Raw genomic sequence first — 21,727 nt, 5'->3', positions numbered from 1 at the left:
CTCAAGCCTATAACCTCTCACATATAGTGGGTTATAATAACTTCTGCAGAATTAATTTTTTGCAGTAAAATGATACAAATGTTAATTTGTCTCCAGAAAAGGAGTGGAGAAATTATTTATTTCTTGAAAACGTGAAGATGCGTGTAATGTGTTATATTTGACATTTATGCAAGCAGACAGTATTTCAACCACATAAAATATGCGCCCAAGATTAACTTAGGTCTTATCAAAAAAATGTTATTTTCTCAGCTTTTTATTTCTTTAAACTGACATTGGACATTTTGCACAACACCAATCTTTCCACTGTTTGAGTTATTGCATTTTTCCCCAGTCCCTAAACGAAAGACAATTTTACCGATCTTAATTAACAACATTAATGAATTAATTATATCGACGTAAGACATTCTTGTGAGCACTACTTTATTTAGTCTTCTAGGGCAACAAGTTATGACAGAAGAGAAGCTGTATATAACTATAGGTGACAAACAAATGACCTACCAAATGTCCGAAATTATAGAGACTTGTCTAGATTAGGGGTTAAAAGGTACGGATATCAGCAAAATAAATAAATTATTATGCATTCATTATGGTGGATCAAAGTGATTTGTTTGACAATCAGGATGAAAACGTTATCACACAACACCATAGGCTGCTCACACCCATGATATGCGCAACTGAGCCTGTGCAGACTACGAAAAACAACAGTAAACAGTATGTTTAAATGTTAATGTACAATATTTGATGGATTTGCAAAAAATATGTTACAAATTCTATCTAGGTGGCTAACGTTAGCTGGGTTAAGGTTCAGGTTATGTTTCGGAGTTAGGTTGAAGGGTTAGCTAAATTGCATTGTTTGCTCTTTAACCTGTTAGTTCATATACCTTGCGACCGTGATGTATAGGCCTAAAGCCGAGACATTAATACAGTGGTGAAATCAATTCAAGCAAGTTAATGTTTCCAAAATTTTCGGACTAATAAACAACTATTGATTTAGAACCATGGAGAGCAAGTCGCAAAGAAAACAGGAGCTGCCTCCACTATTACAGCAACAGTTCAACATCATCAAATCACTTATGCTTAGTCTAATACAGTGACAACTGAAAGATACCAAAAACAATTCAGTCCAATCAATGTAAGCCTCGATATCATGTGGCTGTCTATGGTTCTGATTTCTCTCGCTCTATCTCTGTGTGTACGTTCGTGCAAGTAAAGAACATGTTGACTCACCCTACTTGTACCCTAAAACCCTACCATAACCCTTAACATTTTACAAAAAAATAGAACAATGAGCCAGATATTTCCCCGGATCTATAAATGAGAAGCTTCCGTTTGGCGTTTTCACTTACTACCAAATATGGTGATGAGAGGAAGCCCAATGGCCGGTAGTGGGAGAAGATGTAGCTAGATCGACTTTCTGCTAATTTTCTCATCGATTAAACATTTGATCTCCATACAGTTTTGTTTCCAAAACTAGAATTTGTAACTGAGTGGACTGCGTTTTGTAGACCTTACCCTTTGCCAAAGTTTCACAAGAGTGTATTGTTTTGAAGGAGTGCAAGGGCAAATTGAGTTCGCTTTAGCACAGAGTAGGCGTTCCCTAACGGCAAAATGTAAATAAATGGTAGAATGCCCCAATAGGATCTCACTAGCTTGTGCTTGGCTCTGCCCACCTTGTTTGTTCTTTTCACTATGATTAATTTTCTCCCATTGGAATGACAGGTTCTGGTCGATATTGGGTTAGGGACGTCCCAAGGATCTCAATTAGCATGGACCAAACAAGATCCACTCGTGACTTCCGTTTTTCCCTGAACCGGTAAACATGTATATATATCGTTGACTTAAATATCTGTCACTCATTAATTTGAGGCGTCCTATTGGCGCGAGATCATGGGCATAGGCGGATGTTATCGGCGTGGCACACTGTCGGGGGCGGGGTTGAAGGGTCGGACAGGAAAAGAAAAAGGCGAGGACATCTGCAACGAAAACGGTAATAAAACTAGTAGCTAAATGTAACCTATTTTAACATCGTTGTTATTGATCACCATGAAAAGGGACCATTTATAAACTAAATGTTTGGATGAGGCTTTACAACGTGTTTTCTGTAGCCAAGATGACATTAGGCCAGAGTGACAAATTAGCTAGTGGCGTTGATGCCGGAAACGAACGAACAATTGAAGTGAAAAGACTCATCGTTTCAGCTCCACCAGTCAGAGCTAGACAGGCCAATGCTAGATAGCAGGTCACCAGAGTCGGGTATACAGTGCCATCACCATTAGGAAGTTCGTAACATATCCCTGGTCTGAGAGCTAGTTAGCTAGATAACTCTTCATCCTGTATAGTCGACAAGATCTCTAGCTAACTAACTTAGTTAACAAGCTATCCTAGCTAACTCGCTAGATACCACTGGCATGACAAGTGACAATGTAAATAACCGCCGTCCACCGAACCGCACTTGCAATACTGGGCGTTTTTAAATGAGACAATCATTGTAGCTATTTGTTTGTCCAACTAGCTACAGTAGTTATCTAGCACTGAGTTTGCGTGAAGAGGGGGAAATAACTAGCTAACTAATAGAACTTGGGTGCGGCTAATCCATTCATAGACGAACTACCTTTAGCGCCTATTGACGATAGTATCTTCTGCCAAGCCTGTGGGGAATTTTAAGATCCCCAACGCTCATCGTTAACGCATCGCTTGCGGTACATGTTTTGGAAGCTGTACCTGTGCTATCTAGTTTACTCTGAACACCTTTAAGTGTAACTGGATAGGAAGTGTAGTTCGTCAACTGGAGGCACACATAGCATATAGGTCTGTGCAAAACTGCTTTACTTACTGTATGTTTTATTTGAAAGAGGGGCATATCAGCATGTTTCAAAAACCGTTTAGCAAGAGATGATTGACGTTTCATAACGCTAATACACAGCGTGGGGAAGCTAACCCCTGAAACCCTGAGGGGTTTTGTGAGAGCCAGGGTGCAGGTGTTGAGGACATGCGTCCATGGGGTGGCAAGCTTGATCTCAATCAAAGGGTCTTCAGCAGGTAGTCTGCCCTTAGTGCCTTTTTGGTATGATGGGTCATTCCATGTTAATGTATTAAACATTTCCATTAATGTATTTTCCTGAAATTCAGTAGGCTTAGATCAATAATTAAAGTTAAGTTACTATAAATCTATGGGGTTACAGGCCTTGAGCACGACGGACTGTTTTCCTGGACTCAGATTAACCCTAGTCCTGGACTGAAAAGCACTGCAATGGTGAACTCTGTGTGTGGGAAACTGGCTCTATGGTAATGTTCCAGATGTTCAGATTCTGTTGTTACTGGAGCTGAAGTTGGTGGCTGGCTTTCATAGGTCCTTTGACGCATTTAGGAGGCTTAGCCCCAAATTCAGTTGTTTAACAGGTGGGAACCAGGGTTTCAATTAGACGGTAATATCAAGCCGATAAATAAAATTGGCTCCGGCAAATTGCCCGGGAAAAAAATCCCATAGCGAAATAGACTTTTAGCCTATTCGTTGATGTAAATACATTTGACTGGTCATACTTATCTTCTATGGGTAATTTGCATAATTTAGTGGTACTAAATTGGCGCGTGTTTATTCATTTATCACACGTGCACAACATAGATACAGAGCCTGTGAGTGGAAAATCTGTCGGACAGCGCTTTTATAAACCCAATATTGCGCAACAATTCTAAACGCAATGGTATATTTCTCAACTGGTAATTGACGCGCTACCCATTCGCCATTCAAATGCTAGGCAACATGCCAGGCTTCATCGCATCACCACACTTTGCCATGAGTATGAGGCAGTATGCATTTTGAAAACATAGCTACTTAATTGTTTGAACCCTGAACGTTTTATTTCATATGAGGCATAGTTCAATACCTTCCTTCAAAGTAGCCTAGGCAAAATCCGACCATATCCGTTGAAGATATTATTTTATAGACTTCCATAAGCCATTGAAGCAAAGCCTATTTTTGTTCATGTTGTTTATATATATATATATCTATATATATATATTTTTTTTCTTCCCGGTAACCAAATGAACATTTGCATGTAGCCTATTGCCTTGTGCGCATTCCTGTGCTAATAATGTTAAGAAATAGTTTATCAACACTTTAAGCTAAACTTTCTGATCTGTTGCATCAGATTCATTGCTTTTTAACGTTCGTTGCCTCGGCCTACTGATTTGTATGAATTTGGGATCTACCGTCCCACAACTCCCAGAGTCTGTTTGGGCTATTTCTTTCTCAAGCTGACCAATATAATAGGTACATTTTCTACTACACATTAATAAATAAAACCATTCAAAATAGCCTACTAAAGCATGATTTGGCCACAGTAGATCATTAGCTATCCCTAGCCTTAAAACAGTTTTTTTTTTATTACTTTGCCTACAGTGGGAAGGAAAGGCAGCAAGTATCAGATAGCTGAGTTGTGATTGTCAGTGAAAAGTAGAGGCCCAACCAGTCATCGCAATATTTAAAAAATAAAATCAAGGGAAAGCAAATGGCTATTGCTGTAAAGAAAAGACAATGAAATGACTCCAAACGGTCTATTAGTTATCAAAATTCTCAACTTAATTGAGCAAACAGTAGGCCTATCTTATTGACACCAGCTGAGAGCATCGGCCATATCCCCGGTGAGTGCGCACTGCGCATATTCACTATCATTGTTGGTTCAGTGCCACTTAAATTTGTTTTGGACAATCATTTCCTCCAGTTTAGATTGACGTCATTTTTCTTGATATGTTTGTTAGTCTTAGCAGAGTAGGCTACCCTGTAATTTGTCGTAAAAAAAAACATTTGATAATGTCTCCAGGCGTATAGTAAAGTAAAATAAAAATAGTGTAGTAGAATTGCATGAACTGTGTTTTCCCTTATAAAGAAATAAGAAACGTATCTGATAGTCTATAGCCCAGGCCTTCTTCTACGCGCTCATCCATGCATTGAACAGTTTTGCAAACTGAATTTAGACAAATTAACTCGATCTAATCTACTCAGCCTACTATTCGTAACGTATTTCGCTGTTCGTTCTTGTTGGTTGAGGTAAAGTACATGTGGAGTTATTCTAACATCTTCAAAGTGCGTGGTAAAGACTTGCATGTTCTGTTTCAGATTAATTAATTGAAATGTGATTTCTGTCATTCTGAGCACCATGGGTGGACGCCCTAAACAAGTTAAGCATCCAATGCACATGGGTCCACTACATTTAAAATGCTGCCGGTCAAATGCCCAGCGCCATGTTTTCACAATTGAAACTATGGTAGGAACACTTCTGCACTAAACATGCACCGTAGTGGTCCCATTGAACCATGGTTTGGGTCACATTCAAAGGCCGCTGGATAAAATGCAGTCCAGTCCGACACATGAAGTGGTTTACACAGTATTATGGATTGTAGACGGAGTGGGCAATTAACAAAATGTCTCAAGACTTACTTGGAGCCAAAAGGAGTGCAGCGTTCCAATTTTCTGCCCAAAGTGTGCACTTATTCAATAGCCTACATGGATTTAAAAGGTGGCTTACTACAATCCAATGCTTTTATGTGTTGGGGGTGTGCAAGAGGCCACACGTAGTTAACATTGGGACGCAACCAAGGTTAAATGTCTATTGGAAATATGGGCTGATAACGTTAGGCCAACTCAGTCAGTGCCGTAGTTCCAGAACACTGACCGCATACGCATTGAGTATACAATGCATTACCTTGTTTGCATCCTCCACATGTACCGTTTAGCTAGCTCATTCTTTACCATGGGGAAATAAGTTACGTTTCTTCACCGGTCTGTATTTTATACAAAAAAACGACCTCATAACTTGAAAGCCCTGATTTGCGAAGGTTATTTAAGATGACAGGCTTGACAATCCGTTCAGCCATTTTGGCACAATGACTCACTACCCAAACCAGACGCAATTGGTTTCAAGTGGCCAAGAGACGTCGTGTGATCTCCTACTGCTATCTAGTGGAAGAACTGGGAATTAGGCGGAGGATATATTTAAATAAATGGATAGGTAGACTTCAGCTTTGTACTCATATGTACAGTATATCATTCCTGTAAGATGACAGTATAGCACGTTGCAAATGCCCTGCAGTTTTAAAATGTCTGTGATCCAATGGGAATTTGCGTATGTTTAGGCCATCATTATGTCAAATATTTTATTTTTTAAAACAGTAATTGGTGACATATTTTCTCAAATCTAGACTAAATCTCTTATGGTCTGCTGTATCTCGGGCCCTGAAGTAATTACATTGTTTCTGACACCTTCATCTGAGTCCCACAGTTCTTACCTTTCTAACAGTACTGTGTTTGTAGAACTTATAATTTTGAAAACAAAATTTACTTTGAGGGTAGTATACAATATTACAATATTATGCATTGTTTAGAAAATGCCACCAGAGGGGGTCTGAGTAACAGGTTAACACTGTATAACACATTTGCTTACAAATCTTAATTTTCTTGGTTGTGCTATATTATCTCAAACTCAATGTTCTCAATTCTCTTGCAGATGGCTGCGATCCGTAAGAAACTGGTGATTGTTGGTGATGGTGCTTGTGGAAAGACCTGTCTGCTCATAGTCTTCAGTAAAGACCAGTTCCCTGAGGTCTATGTACCTACAGTGTTTGAGAACTATGTGGCAGATATTGAGGTGGACAGTAAGCAGGTGAGATTATACTGTTAGTCACACAGTATGCTATCAAGACACAATTGAAAACAATTTTTATGTTTAAGTCTTAGTTTTCACCTTTTCTCCAGAGCAAGTTACAGTTTTTGGCTAAACAGCAGTGTATGCATTCTCTACTGTAAGTCGCTCTGAATAAGAGCATCTGCTAAATGATTAAAATGTGAATTTCTGCTCTCCATGTGGGTTTTAGGTGGAACTGGCCCTCTGGGACACAGCTGGACAGGAGGACTACGACAGACTACGGCCTCTCTCTTACCCTGACACTGACGTCATCCTCATGTGCTTTTCCATAGATAGCCCCGACAGCTTGGGTAATACATTGGTGACTGTAAAGTTAATCTATCATGTGTGGTAAATGCAACAAATTATCCCGTTTCACTAGCAGCATCTTCCTAAAATTATCCCCTGTGTCTGAAACAGAGAATATCCCAGAGAAGTGGACCCCTGAAGTAAAACACTTCTGTCCAAATGTACCCATTATTCTTGTGGGTAATAAGAAGGACCTGCGGAATGACGAGCACACGCGTCGGGAGCTAGCAAAAATGAAGCAGGTAAAGTATTCATTGTAAAAATATATATTATAATTTCAGCAAACACTCATTGTCCTGATCCATTCAGGATATTTCTTAAATGTAGCATTGAAACTAAACAATCCATGACATTTATTTTAATGTGGTTGTGTTGCCTCTGACACTAGCTACTGACACTTCATGTATTGTCTGCTATTGTCTAAATATACACAGGTTGAGGTTTTTGTTTAGTTCAGTTTAGCTAGTTATGTTTTTGTTTGGCTTGTTATGATTGGTGGTTTAGTATGTCACAATGGATGCCAACCATCGAATACCTATGAACACTTTTACACCTCTGACACGTGAACAGGAACCAGTGAAGCCAGAAGAGGCCCGGGACATGGCTAACCGCATCAACGCGTTTGGCTACTTGGAGTGCTCAGCCAAGACGAAAGACGGCGTGAGGGAGGTGTTTGAGATGGCCACCAGGGCCGCGCTGCAGGCCAAGAAACGTGGAAAGAAGAATGCCTGTCTCCTGCTATAGAGAGCTGGAGGAAGACGGGAGCGGGTAGGAAGGGGGAAACAAATTGGGCAGAGAAACGCTGCACCCCTCTTCTAAGTCTGCCTCTGTGGAAGGGTGGGTGAGTTTCAAGGGGGGTGTGAGGGAGAAAAACAATTAAACTAGGCCAAAGGAAACGGTGAAGGGCAAATGTAACGAAAAAGGGAGATTACATTGATTGCCAAGTTGATTGCCAATTGTTTTTTTAAATAAGATAATCGTAAGGTTAAGATTTTTTTAATTGGGTCTTGGACAAGTAGAAGGGTAAAGAAAAAACATCTCTCTGGTAAACTTGTCAGAGTGGTGTACTCTGAGGGACGGGATAAAATTGGTGTTCATGATAGGTTGTCCACCACAGCGCTATTGCCCTGGTTTATAGAGCTGAGCATCGTCAGAGAAAAGGGGAGTTTCGTTGCATCATGGTGCATGTTCTCCCAACTCTGACCTCCCTGGCTTGCAGTGTCTGTCTGCGCTTGTCTTTCATTTCTGTCCAGCCATACCATAGGTGTTTATTTTCTTTGTTCTCCCAATGGATAGACTAACCCTATATTTGCACGGACCAGCATCTCATTCTATGGTATCATAATCTTGCATGGACCAGCACCTCTTATGATATAATTGGTCCAATAGTATAGTTAATTTGATACAAGCAATTTTGATTTTAAATGGCTACATATTTTTATTTGCCTTTGACTATAAAATTTATATTAAAATGCATACAATAATATTGATACTAACTGATTTTTGTACACCTGTTCATGTATTATAATGAAAAATAATTTTAGAATTTGGTTTACTCCTTAGTTGGCCTCAAGTCATATAAAGATGCGGACTGTCAAACACTGTTTGGTTTGAAACGGGGGGGGGGGGTGACTTTTTATTAAGTGATAAAGGTTTTGCAAATTTGGTATTTTCCTCTTGCAGATTGTTTTTGCCTGCATGCCAGGCTATTATTGGGAGTGGGTTTTGAGTGGGTTTATAATGTGCCCTATTGCTCACTCCCTCCAGGCCGTCTTTCTAAAACTGTATGTCTTCCTGTTTTTCCCCTCTTGTACTGTATGTTTAACCTTGTGAGAGTCTACTGGCCTATCCTGTATCAGTTGTGCATATTTTGCAAAAATTAGTAACTTTAGGATGAGTTTAAAAAATAACATGGAAAATGCTTAGTAATCCATGAAAAATATTGACAATATGTCATACTATTAAACACAAGTAATTTCTTTAAATAATATCTTAGTCATTTGTGTGGGAGGTCTTTTGTATACAAATGCATCCTCACATTTCCGCAGTCCTCTTTTTAAAAGTACTCTTAAGAAAATAAATTGTTATAGGGAATGGTTGGTTGTCGTTCTTTCATGCTTCATGCCTCAACACAAAATCCCAAGATGTGAATGGAATTTATTCACGATTCTGTTAAAAAACAGTACAAGATTGAACATTTGACAGAATAGATCATGGCATCTAGAAAGGAGTGCATCTCCTGGCCATCCCTCATGTAACATTTTTCACTTCAGTATTTACAAAGTGTGGTGGAGTCCAGCAACAAACTCCTGGTAATAGGGCTCTGGAAAAAAGAGAGCAGTCAGATTTGTCTCAAATCTTCTGCTGTTGTTGGTGTTTAAATTATTGACAACTGCACTAATGTAAATAGTTTTTATGGTGGCTGCAGTTCCGACTTTCACTTGACCTCTTCCCGACAGTTAAAGGTATGAGAGGCCCAAAGTGCGGGATACTCTACATTTTTTTATACATAGCTGCTCCGGATTGGACGTCTGTGTGGTGTAGTCTACAAACGTTGACATGTTGTACAACACACTTTTGTAATAGGCAGGTGAAGTAGAGATTCCATGTTCTTTTTTCAGGAGGGAGTACATGCAGTTAGACATATCAAATAAGCAAGACACGGTCTAAATAGCGATTACATTTTTTTTTTCTCTCATTGTCCTTGCGGCAGACCGATCACAGGAATTCATTAAGATTTTGCCACTGTCAAACTGGTTAACAGCTACAGTCATTGCCAAAAGTTGAATGACACATTCATTTTCAAAGTCTGCTGCCTCAGTTTGTATGATGGCAATTTGCATATACTCCAGAATGTTATGAAGAGTGATCAGATGAATTGCAAAGTCCCTCTTTGCCATGCAAATTAACTGAATCCCCTAAAAACATTTCCACTGCATTTCAGCCCTGCCACAAAAGGACCAGAGATTATCTCGCTAAGACAGGTGTGAGTGTTGACGAAGATGATGCTGGAGATCACTGTCATGCTGATTGAGTTAGAATAACAGACTGGAAGCTTCAAAATGAGGGTGGTGCTTGGAATCATTGTTCTTTCTCAGTCAACCGGCAAGGAAATATATGCCGTCATCATTGCTTTGCACAAAAAGGGCTTCACATGCAAGGATATTGCTGCCAGTAAGATTGCACCTAAATCAACCATTTATCAGATCATAAGGAACTTCAAGGAGAGCGGTTCAATTGTTGTGAAGAAGGCTTCAGGGCGCCCAAGAAAGTCCAGCAAGCGCCAGGACCGTCTCCTAAAGTTGATTCAGCTGCGGGATCGGGGCACCACCAGTACAGAGCTTGCTCAGGAATGGCAGCAGGCAGGTGTGATTGCATCTGCACGCACAGTGAGGCAAAGACTTTTGGAGGGTGGCCTGGTGCAGCAAAGAAGCCACTTCTCTCCAGGAAAAACTTCAGGGACAGACTGATATTCTGCAAAAGGTACAGGGATTGGACTGCTGAGAACTGGGGTAAAGTCATTTTCTCTGATGAATCCCCTTTCCGATTATTTGAGGCATCCGGGAAACAGCTTGTCCGGAGAAGACAAGGTGAGCGCTACCATCAGTCCTGTGTCATGCCAACAGTAAAGCATCCTGAGACCATTCATGTGTGGGGTTGCTTCTCAGCCAAGGGAGTGGGCTCACTCACAATTTTGCCTAAGAACACAGCCATGAATAAAGAATGGTACCAACACATCCTCCGAGAGCAACTTCTCCCAACCATCCAAGAACAGTTTGGTGACGAACAATGCCCTTTCCAGCAAGATGGAGCACCTTGCCATAAGGCAAAAGTGATAACTAAGTGGCTCGGGGAACAAAACATCTATTTTGGGTCCATGGCCAGGAAACTCCCCAGAGATTAATCCCAATGAGAATTTGTGGTCAATCCTCAGGCGGGTGGATAAACGAAAACCCACAATCTCCAAGCATTGATTATGCAAGAATGGCCCAGAAGTTAATTAACAGCATGCCAGGGCGGATTGCAGAGGTCTTGAAAAAGAAGGGTCAACACTGCAAATATTGACTCTTTGCATCAACTTCATGTAATTGTCAATAAAAGCCTTTGATACTTATGAAATGCTTGTAACTATACTTCAGTATTCCATAGTAACATTTGACAAAAATATCTAGACACTGAAGCAGCAAACTTTGTGGAAATTAATATTTGTGTCATTCTCAAAACTTTTGGCCATGACTGTACACACTTCGGCTGCCTATAACATTCGGTTGCCCATAGGTGGAACAGCTACTCTGGCAAATTTCAATAATATCCTGTGGTACTTGCGAAATAACAGTTTTAACCTGTTACGCAGATTGTTTTGCCCCAATGCAAAACTCAGGTGGGGAGTTCACCATCATTGCAAGCATTGACATAACAGGTGGCAGTCATGTTATTTTTCAGCAACTCAGGCTACGATATGGCAACATAACTGTAAAAATTAGGCTACATCACAGATGTAGTGTGGTTAAACCAGACTGTTTTTTGCCATATTTTTTGCCATATTCTTATTTACAACAGACAGGTTGTAGCCTACAAAATATTTACTTTGGAATGTTCGTTCAAATAGCAGTGGGGTTTTTATTTCTGCTTTTCAGATACGAGGCAGAAACGTAGCTACATCTTGTTGATCATATTGGTAGAAGAGGGTGAGGAAAGAAAGAAACAAAAGGGAGCGTGAGCAGCAGCTATGTAAACAATGTGTCCGTAAAATAACACATGCGCGGAACATGAATCGGATCTTCAGTTCTGGGGGAAAATAACCTGGGGGGGCGGGGGTGTTAACGACAGATCCGCAGCCTCTGCCTAGTTTTTATAACTGTTATCCCATGTCATTGATTGATGTACTGATGCAAACCTGTATCAGGCTGTATGTAGGAATGTCTGATGAGGAAGTCTAGGACCACCATGGCACAGTTGGGCTTGAAGTCGTCACTGATCAGCAGTTCTTTAACCTGAAAACAACATTGTAGGCCTACTTGAAGACTTTCTTTGCGGGCCAGACATAGAAACGAACATGCAGTACTAGAGGTGCTCAAAAGTAGAGCGGCTGACCTTGTCCACGGAGTAGAGGTAGAACTCTTGAACCTCCCCATCCCCTATCTTAGGCTTGAACTCAGGAGGTAGCTCCAAGTCGAACACAAACTGGCTTTCAGGAAACACCCCTTCCTCATCCTCATAAGTATAGCTATCAGAGAAGACACAGGGGTGATTGAAATAATGTGGATATGATTGTAGGCCTATGTAAAAGCATGCAAAGAGCTATTCTCAATGACACTGCAGACAGAGATGGCTACTCCTGTTGAGATGTCAATCACCTCACTGTGCTCACGGGGCGGGCAGTCTCTGCTATGTCTTCTGGGATGCAGGCCTCCTCCTCACATTCCTTGATCAGGGTGTTTTTCACACAGATACCTGCTGCTAGTCCCCCAGCTGCCTGAAAACATGGTGGAAGAACATGGTCAAACCAGTTTGCCATTCACAAAAAAATATGTACCGGTAAAATGTAAACGGTTGTATTCTAATTTTAAATCAATAGGTGCTGGCTGACCAGGTTGTCCAGTTTTCCAGGGTAGGTCTGCTTGGTCATGGATCGCCGTCCCACCCACATCCTGAGTTCCCCATTTTCACCCTGGCAGTACCCATTAATATGGACTCCATACCGTTTCACTCCAAAAAGGCCTACAAAGACAATGTTAATAGGGCATGCAGGGGGAACACTGGGATTATTTTCTACTGTTATTGCTTAGGACACGACTTACTTGTGGCAGATCTCTCCATACACATTAGTGGAGTGTCGCAGAATCTGGGCATTACTTCATACTTCTATAGAAGATGCCCAAATACATAATTTCAGGGAATTTTAAAAATGTGTATAGTTTGCTTTTAGTTTTACAGCATATTGTAATACTCTCACCTCATCTCTCCATCCTTTCAAGACAGTCAACAAGCCTTCCCTCCTAAGTGACTGAAGAACAGAATCTACAGCATCTGACCTCCTCCCATAGGAGTCAAGATTTTGGCACAGAGTAATAGCGCCACCTTGTGGTGGATTGAAGACCTCTGGAAATCTACTCAAAATGGACGCCACTTTGGAAGGCACCCACCCAACTTGCTCTCCTCCCACCTCAAACCGAAGGCATGTGGTGCGACTGGAGCCTGGGTGACACAAATATACACATTGGATGCGAGAGAGATGTGTTGTAGTATAGCCTGGATAATGCCGCATTCACGTACTAGTCGGAACTCGGAAATGTCCGATTTTCTAACTGGTTGTAGTGAAACACGTGCCAGGTTCAACCAACTAGCACGTGAACGCGGCATAACACCTAATAATTGTCGATATCAAACACACATAGCTCGCCACAGCTTGTAATTCACTTCCAGTTATCATAAATAGTTAACTCTAACCTGGCGAATAAAAGTTATTCATTCGGCGTAGCACCTGGAGCATTTTTTCCGACCAGGTAGTCATGATTTCGAGCCTACGTTTCTGACGCGAGTCCAATGATTTTATGAAGGGAAAAAATTAAACAACGATATGTTATGTTTTATTTAGGTAGCTACATAATCTTTTCACTGCGGTTATTTTGCCAACGCCATGTTCCTCTCAGCGGTGTGTACTCGGCGTGCGCAATCGCGCACTGCCCAAAACGCCCACATGATTCGCAACATTTCCATTGGTTGAAGACGCGTCTGCTGCTGCAGCTGTTTAACGCACGCCGATATTTGGAGTCACAAGGGCTGTGTATGTATGGATGTGTGCGTGCGTGTCGCCATGTTCAAAACAACTGGGAACTATGAAATCTCCGACATCAATGCCTTTAATACAACTTGGAACTCGGAAAAAAACAAGCTCCGACTTGGCATTCCAAGTTGAACGGCATTTCAACTCGGAATTCCATGTCAGAAGTTTTCTAGAGCGCCGACCTGAAGATCACTGACATCATGAGTTCACCTCGTTTCTGTCTGAGTTCCCAGTTGTCCCGGATGACCGTTCAAAACGAGTTTTCTCAGTCGGATAACGTTTAAAAAAAACGATGTCCCAGTTGTCTTGAACGCACTAAAGTCGGTAGTCAGAGATTTCTCGAGTTACCAGTTGTTTTGAAAGTGGTATTAACCCTTGCCAACACCTTGGACTTTCTCACTCATCGAAATAGCCTCACCAGGCCTATGTTGTGCCCTTTATACAGAATCAACCCTGATAGCTATTCGTTCGGTCTACAATATAATACAATAGGCTACAATACAATGTTGATAAGCAATCCTGCTGATATCAGTTTTATTGAACTGAATACACTTTCATCTGTATTACTGAAAATCTTTATTTATTGAAAATATACAGTATTGTGGAGTATAGTGTTTACTCCCCTTTGTTAAGATTTTGAGTTGAATGATCTATGATTATTGGATATTAAATACATTTATATTTAAGGAATACACTTCAAGGACATAACAAGACCCCTTGTCTTTAAGGGCTTTTCGGGCTCCAGAGTGATGCAGCAGTCTAAGGCACTGCATCTCAGTGCAAGAGGGGTCACTACAGACCCTGGTTCAGTGGTCTAAGGCACTGCATCTCAGTGCAAGAGGTGTCATTACAGTGCCTGGTTTGAATCCAGGCTGTATCACATCTGGCCGTGTTGTGGATGATAGTGTTGTGGATAGAAACTGGACCACATACAAGATGTTAACCAATACATGTTGAGGATGGATGCATGTGGTAGATGGAGCCGAGCAGATGAGGCTTTTATTTCAATGTTTTCCAACTTGTTCAGGCATTGGTGTGATGGCATGTCAGCGCTAAGAAGAGGTATGAGTATTTTCCCGGTCTGAGGGTCCATGAGTCTTTCGATTCCTTTACTCAACCCCGTTCATGAATTCCAGGAACTCTGTGGAAGAGTGACACCCAGAGCACATGATAGATCAGCAATAAAAATGTCTTACTGACTGCCTGGATTTGAACTGTGAAAGGTTTGGCATGAAAGGATTGCCTAGATGAGTGTCAAAAACCTGATCTTTGGCTCAAATGTCTTTGAGCGCATTTATATTTGATACGTATTATTGACCGCAATATTAATTTCTATTCACAGTATTTCATAACATAACTATTACTGTTGGGCCTCTTGTCTTACCATCATAATCAATTTTTCCATCATTGTTTTTGTCTCCATCCTTCATGTGTTCTTCAATGTTATCCTCCGTGATGGCCTCTCCAGTTGAGAGGAATGGTCTTCTGTTGAGAGGAATGGCCTCTCCAGAATGGTCTTCTGCTCCTCCAAATCAATGTAGCCATCTCCATTTCTGTAAGCAGCACCAATGAGTACATGTATTCTTTATAACACTGTACTGTACTCTAGTTACTCTGTCAACAATATTAATTAATTTATATACTTATATTGACATTATTTATTGACACTGTTTTAGTTGTCTATATGTTTTTCTTTATAGGTTCTTGTTAGAGTAAACCCAAATGCTTTTTGGCAAACACTTTGCTTGATATTAGCCTTACTTGTCAAACATGCGGAAAAGTTCAGCCAACTCTTCCTCCGGTTTCCCTTTGCTTTCCTCATTCAAGCAACGCACCATCATGACTAGGAACTCATCAAAGACTACTGTCCCGCTCCGTGTAAAGACGCACGCACGCACGCACGCACGCACGCACGCACGCACACACACACACACACACACACACACACACACACACACACACACACACACACACACACACACACACACACACACACACACACACAAAACATCACGCACGCACGCACGCACGCACACACACACACACACACACACACACACACACACACACACACACACACACACACACACACACACACACACACACACACACACACACACACACACACACACACACACACACACAGCAGCTGTAACATGGTGTCTTAATGTTGAAACATAGTAATGTGAGTTCCAAAGTAACATTTCAGACCAGTCTGAAAACTATGTATGAACCACCCCCTCAGGCTACTTGACCTAATGATTTTGCCTGAGGTTAAAGGTATACTTCAGGAATTTGGCAATGAGGCCTCTTCTCTACTTCCCCAGAGTCAGATGAACTAGTGGACTAGTGGATACCATCTTTATGTCTCTGTGTCCAGTATGAAGGAAGTTAGAGGTAGTTTTGCAAGCCAATGCAGAGGTTTATGGGTATCTGTTAGCATGCTAGTATAAGGGATGTACAGTAATATTGTGTGTGTAGTATTGAGTGTTAATAAGTTTGCAGCCATGGTGATGCACCATCCTCATCCACCTCGTCTGCAGCTCCTCAGGGGTTGGGTTGATCTGCCCCAGCGTCCTCATCACCTTCCCCAACTCCTTTGTGCTGATGCAGCAGTCCTCTGCATCCTGACATGCAATGTCAAAGGCTGCCTTGAACTCTGTGGGAACATAGTGGTGAGAAGCAGATTTAATGGCGCTTATGGGTATTACTAGTGTTTCTACATAGATATGAATGGTGCAAAGGTAAAGAAGAATGTCATGGAATTATTGTGTACAAAAAGCAAGGCTCACCATTTTTCTGCTCTTCTGTTAAGTTCTCAACCTGAAGGGAATAGTAATGGTCAAGACATTCAGAAAAGCTCTGCTGGTACTTCTCAATTACTCTCTATAAAAGGAGTGTTGAATGATACTTTCACATCGTGTGCTTTTCCTATTGCATGACCATGTTTAGTTGGGTCTTTGACACAAGGGTTGGGTAGGTTACTTTCTAAATGTAATCCGTTCACAGTTACTAGTTACCTGTCTAAAATTGTAATCAGTAACGTAACTTTTGGATTACCCAAACTCAGTAACAGTCTGCTTACATTCAGTTACTTTTAGATTACTTCCCCTTAAGAGGCATTAGAAGAAGACCAAAATGTATGTTACCAATTGAATGACATCTATTGCAGGTTAAAGTTTACATAGCTGGCCATATATGGATTTTACTTTATGGGTTGGTTATGTAGGCTTCTTCTAACCCATCACTTTCTACTACATATAATAATAATACAATAACATTTTGTCTTTACATTAAAAACCAAAGTCTATCAGAATTCCAGTCATTCCAATAAAAATGTATATGCCTTGATCTTCAAGAATAGGATGTGGAAATATGGAAGTATAGATTAGCCATATTGTTTTAACTGAGCATAACCCCAAAACGAAGGATTTATTAGCCAGCCCTACTCTGTTGTTTATGATTTTTGATGTCATGGAGGACTGATTGGGCTCATTGATTCGAGTTGAAAAAATGAATGGCATGCTTTGAATACTACTGAAAAGTGCTATTTCCATGTGAAAAATTATTGCCAAATGCTGCATTTGCTTTTGGCCTATTGTTTACCTTTAAATTGGTGACACTTTGCTATCTTGTTAATATGCAGCTGTTTAAAGGGCAAATCCACAGATGAAACAATAACAAAACTGTCACCCCGCCTTTGTTTTGATTAAAAGCTGAGGGATGGATCTGGAGAAATGTTATCACTCTCAGATGAATAGACAGAGCTATGGATTAAAGGACTGACCATCCATGATATCAAAATGATTGTTTTAACCATGTTATGAGGCTATACAGTGTTTGTTTACATTTACAATGTTTACAAACATTGGAGAAAAACAAGCTTATGTTTTGGGTTCTCTTGGAGTGTAGCAGTTGAACTAAGCGCATGTGGCACTTCAAGAATTAATGGATATATACTACCGTTCAAAAGTTTGGCGGTCGCTTAGAAATGTCCTTGTTTTTAAAGAAAAGCACTTTTTTTTGTCCATTAAAATATCATCAAATTGATCAAAAATACAGTGGAGACATTGTTGTAAATGACTATTGTAGCTGGAAGAGGCTGATTTTTAATGGAATATCTACATAGGCATACAGAGGCCCACTATCAGCAACCATCACTCAACCATCACACTTTATAATTTTAAAAGGCTAATTGATCATTAGAAAACCCTTTTTCAATTATGTTACCACAGCTGAAAACTGTAGTCCTGATTAAATAAGCAATAAAACTGGCCTTCTTTAGACTAGTTGAGCATTTTGTGGGTTCGATTACAGACTCAAAATGGCCAGAAACAAAGAACTTTCTTCTGAAACTCGTCAGTCTATTCTTGTTCTGAGAAATGAAGGCTATTCCATATGGGAAATTGCCAAGAAACTGAAGATCTCGTACAACGCTGTGTACTACTCCCTTCACAGAACAGTGCAAACTGGTTCTAACCAGAATAGAAAGAGGAGGGGGAGGCCCTGGTGCACAACTGAGCAAGAGGACAAGTACATTAGTGTCTAGTTTGAGAAACAGATGCCTCACAAGTCCTCAACTGGCAGCTTCATTAAATAGTACCCGCAAAACACCAGTCTCAACGTCAACAGTGAAGAGGTAATTCCGGGATGCTGGCCTTCTAGGCAGAGTTCGTCTGTCCAGTGTCTGTGTTCTTTTTCCCATCTTAATCTTTTCTTTTTATTTGCCAGTCTGAGATATGTTTTTTTATTTGCAACTCAGCCTAGAAGGCCAGATTTTGGTTAGCGCCAGTTTGCACTGTTCTGTGAAGGGAGTAGTACACAGCGTTGTACGGGATCTTCAGATTCTTGGCAATTTCTCGCCAGTTTGATGTCACTTGCCATTATTGAAATGACCTTGCTGCTCAACAAATCAATGAGTTCATTCTGTATTTGGTGGCCAAGGTAGCTGGTGGTGTGACTCGAGGTCCCTTTTTGGACACGGTTAAGGTGCTCATCCTCAGGCTCAGACAACATTTGTGAAGACACCTGTGAGGCTGAGGAGATAGATGGCTCCTCATCCTGAGGCGCTGAGATCATTTCTAAAGAGGCCTGTGTGGCTGAGGATGTAGATGGCTCCTCCTCCTGGCCAGTCCCAGAGGGTGCTCCAAAATATTTCATAAGTACCTCTGAATTGAATTACAGTATATGAGTCTGACACCCTAAATACATTTGTTGCACAATTAAATATACATGTCATTATGCACAATTTATCAAACTTTCAGAATAGGAACCAAATGAACCCTATGACCTCCTTGGCTAATTCTAGGCATAAGACACCCCAAAAGACTCAATATATCACAAAAAGTACAAAATATCAGCATAATATAGATGTCTTATAAGTTTGCCAACAGCATTGGCAATTCCCTTTACTGAGCTCAGGAACTAGTCAACACAATCACAGAAAACCTTTATGATGTCACCTCAATGAAAGTTAACCAAATCAATAATGTGCTAATTAGGTTGTAATCGTTTTGCTACAGGCTACACACGTTGTTGTGATGAAACTGTGTGAAATGATATCTAATGTTATGTAAGCTAGTTAGACAGAAAATGGAATATTGTCGCCCTATTTGTAATAGCATAGCAAGCAACATAGCACATAGGCTAACAAAGACTATACAAGCCTATTTCATTACATGCATCATTTTATACTCATAAAGATATGACATAGCTGCATACCTTTATATTTTGTGCATTTCTCCTCTTCTTCTTTCTTATTTTTCCTAAACTGGCCTCCTGATGGCTTAGACCTTTTCTTATCCATTTGTGTTGATTTGGCACTCAAGCATACATTACCCATCCCCCAACACTGTCAACCAAGAGTCAAGACTAAACCAATTCACCTTGATGGTGTGCAGACTGGTTTTATATTATTCTTAAATATTTCGCACAAACCAGAAAAAAATGCAACAATATATCTGTGAAACTATATATTCACAATATTATGAATGAATTGTGGTATATTTTGTAGCATTTCGTAGTGTGACAGATTTTACTAATTGCATTAGTACTGAACAAAGTTAGAGGTGTGCTATTTGATAGATTTTTTCGCTTCACCTACCTCGGGCTTCCAGTGGGGAGACCTGAGGTCAACCTCTCCCTCCCTCCTCCCCATCTCGTACTTCTGAGTGGGAGACCTTCCCAGGCAGTAGCCTGCCTAGCTCACAAACTAGAATCAGGCCGCCTACTCCGACCAAGGTTAATTGACCCACAGTCCCACACTGTGAAATTATATCATTGACATGATGTGCAATGAGCAAAAGAAAACCAAGCACGTAAATGTCACCATTCCAAAAAAATGTGTGCGGGCGCCCCATGCCACCCCTGGCAAGATGCCGCCCTGGGCAGCTACCGATGTTGCCCATACCAAAATCTGCCACTGCCTCCAAGCATTTATTCAAGTTGGATAATCTTTGGATGCCGACAGCAGTCGCACTATTGGAAGACATTGCTTGGACTGTAGCCTACAAAAGCCTATTCCTGCTCTTTTCCCTCGATCTTTCAAACACGTTTTGTGTCATCATAGTGGTCTCTGACTTGTGGTCACACTCGCTCAGGTGGAACAAACTTAAATGTGCGCCTTTTTTCAATGTTGATTTGAATGTCATTGAGAAAACAGAGAAGTGTCAATAAAAAAAATTCTCGCAAACATCCTTTCTGAATTTGAAAGTGATCCTCAATTGAATCATCTAGTTTTCAAAAGTATCTGTAATCTGATTATGATATTTTTGCTGGTAATTTAATGGATTTCAGTTACCAATTTTTTTGTAATCCCTTACTTGTAATCTGTTACTCCCCAACCCTGCTTGACACTCAATATTACTGCTTATACCTTTGACCAGTCAACGCTAATGTGGGAACATTTCAAAATGTGACTACCAATCAAAGGTACCTTGGGGATACTGAAATCATAATTTACAACCCGGTAGCTCTTGTGAAATATATCTCAAATCGAGGTTGATTGGTAAACCCATTTCTCGCTTCTCACAGCTCTTGGAAGCGGATTAGGGCTTCTTAATATCATCAATGTCTATTTCAGTCAAGCAGCTAGAGATGGCTTTCCTCAGGGACCGTTAACCTCTATTCACCTTTGGCTTGTGTCCAGAGAGTGTGCACAGTCAATACAATGTGAACTGGAGCATAAAGCCATTGTGTGAAATTTGTTAAACATAACACCACAGTCATGACAGGATGTTATTTTCACATACATTTTGCAGACGTTCTTATCCAGAGCAACTTACATAAGCAATAAGGGTTAAGTGCCTTGTTCAAGGGCACATCGACCGATTTTTCACCGAGTCGGCTCGGGTGATTCGAACCACGACCTTTCAGTGACTGGCTCAATGCTCTTAACGGCTAGGCTACCCACTCCACAACCTGAGCCAACAAACCCCAAAGAAAAGGCATGTGATTTCATAACAGTGCCTTGTTTTTGGCTTGTCCAGTCACAGTACCCGCAGGTACACCAATGAGGGAAGTTTGAGATGATGACCCTCCTTCCTACTTAGTACATCAGATGAAGACTCCTAATCGATTCTAACTGTCCTCGACATAAACTATCTAGCATCCCCCTGTGTCACCTAACTACCACCCTGCAGGTTTTGTCCCTGTATCTGTACTCACCGCTGCTTTGTATACATCATCCATGGCTGCTGGCCTGCCTTTGTCTCTGTTTCTGTCACCGGAACACAACGATACTCCCACAAATGCCTCAGACACAGGACAAAGGATAGAAGCAACACCTGCCCCAGCCTTTATTGTTAAGGGCATGTGGTGTTAAAAAAACTTCTGAACCTCCTCTCTGCGTCATCCCACTGTTCTCATCACAAGAGAGAGAACAATAACCATAAATAGATGAAGAACAGAGATGGTCCAACAATAAGAGAGCCTAGGCCGCAGCAGCTAAATT

At 40.9% G+C, this 21,727-nt stretch overlaps 2 protein-coding genes and 1 pseudogene across 3 annotated transcripts; 1 reads left to right on the top strand and 2 right to left on the bottom strand.

The window, feature by feature from the left end:
* The first annotated feature begins 1,889 nt into the window (after window positions 1–1,889).
* Window positions 1,890–9,083, top strand: LOC135504355 (rho-related GTP-binding protein RhoA-C-like). Its single transcript, XM_064922866.1, has 5 exons — window positions 1,890–1,987; window positions 6,504–6,659; window positions 6,871–6,991; window positions 7,101–7,231; window positions 7,560–9,083. Exons 2-5 carry the CDS (start codon window positions 6,504–6,506, stop codon window positions 7,731–7,733), a joined length of 582 nt encoding a protein of 193 aa, XP_064778938.1. The 5' UTR covers window positions 1,890–1,987; the 3' UTR covers window positions 7,734–9,083.
* Window positions 8,692–13,662, bottom strand: tpk2 (thiamin pyrophosphokinase 2). 2 transcript variants are annotated; one of them, XM_064922864.1, is made up of 8 exons: window positions 13,440–13,662; window positions 12,946–13,187; window positions 12,791–12,854; window positions 12,580–12,710; window positions 12,347–12,465; window positions 12,084–12,216; window positions 11,887–11,983; window positions 8,692–9,312 (listed from the first exon to the last, which is right to left on the bottom strand). In XM_064922864.1, the coding sequence occupies exons 1-8, from the start codon at window positions 13,501–13,503 to the stop codon at window positions 9,266–9,268; spliced, it is 897 nt and encodes a 298-aa protein (XP_064778936.1). In that variant the 5' UTR covers window positions 13,504–13,662; the 3' UTR covers window positions 8,692–9,265. The 2 variants fall into 2 exon arrangements, with proteins under 2 accessions (XP_064778936.1, XP_064778937.1); XM_064922865.1 differs by having other exon boundaries at window positions 12,791–12,851.
* Window positions 13,663–14,885: 1,223 nt separating this feature from the next.
* On the bottom strand, window positions 14,886–21,465 carry LOC135503666 (troponin C, slow skeletal and cardiac muscles-like; annotated as a pseudogene).
* Between the last annotated feature and the right edge of the window lie 262 nt (window positions 21,466–21,727).

This window comes from Oncorhynchus masou, chromosome 18, assembly GCF_036934945.1.
Source record: "Oncorhynchus masou masou isolate Uvic2021 chromosome 18, UVic_Omas_1.1, whole genome shotgun sequence".
Classification (NCBI taxonomy): Eukaryota; Metazoa; Chordata; class Actinopteri; order Salmoniformes; family Salmonidae; genus Oncorhynchus; species Oncorhynchus masou.
The sequence above is the reverse complement of the archived record's forward strand: the minus strand, read 5'-3'. Positions and strand labels throughout refer to the sequence as shown.

Coding starts and splice junctions, on each gene's coding strand:
- LOC135504355 (XM_064922866.1), top strand. CDS start 6,504: ATGGCTGCGATCCGTAAGAAACTGGTGATTGTTGGTGATGGTGCTTGT. Junction 6,660..6,870: donor TTGAGGTGGACAGTAAGCAG/GTGAGATTATAC, acceptor TGTGGGTTTTAG/GTGGAACTGGCCCTCTGGGA. Junction 7,232..7,559: donor AGCTAGCAAAAATGAAGCAG/GTAAAGTATTCA, acceptor ACACGTGAACAG/GAACCAGTGAAGCCAGAAGA.
- tpk2 (XM_064922864.1), bottom strand. CDS start 13,503: ATGACTACCTGGTCGGAAAAAATGCTCCAGGTGCTACGCCGAATGAAT. Junction 11,984..12,083: donor ACCTCTACTCCGTGGACAAG/GTCAGCCGCTCT, acceptor TGTTGTTTTCAG/GTTAAAGAACTGCTGATCAG. Junction 9,313..11,886: donor CTACATACAGCCTGATACAG/GTTTGCATCAGT, acceptor TCTTTTTTCCAG/AGCCCTATTACCAGGAGTTT.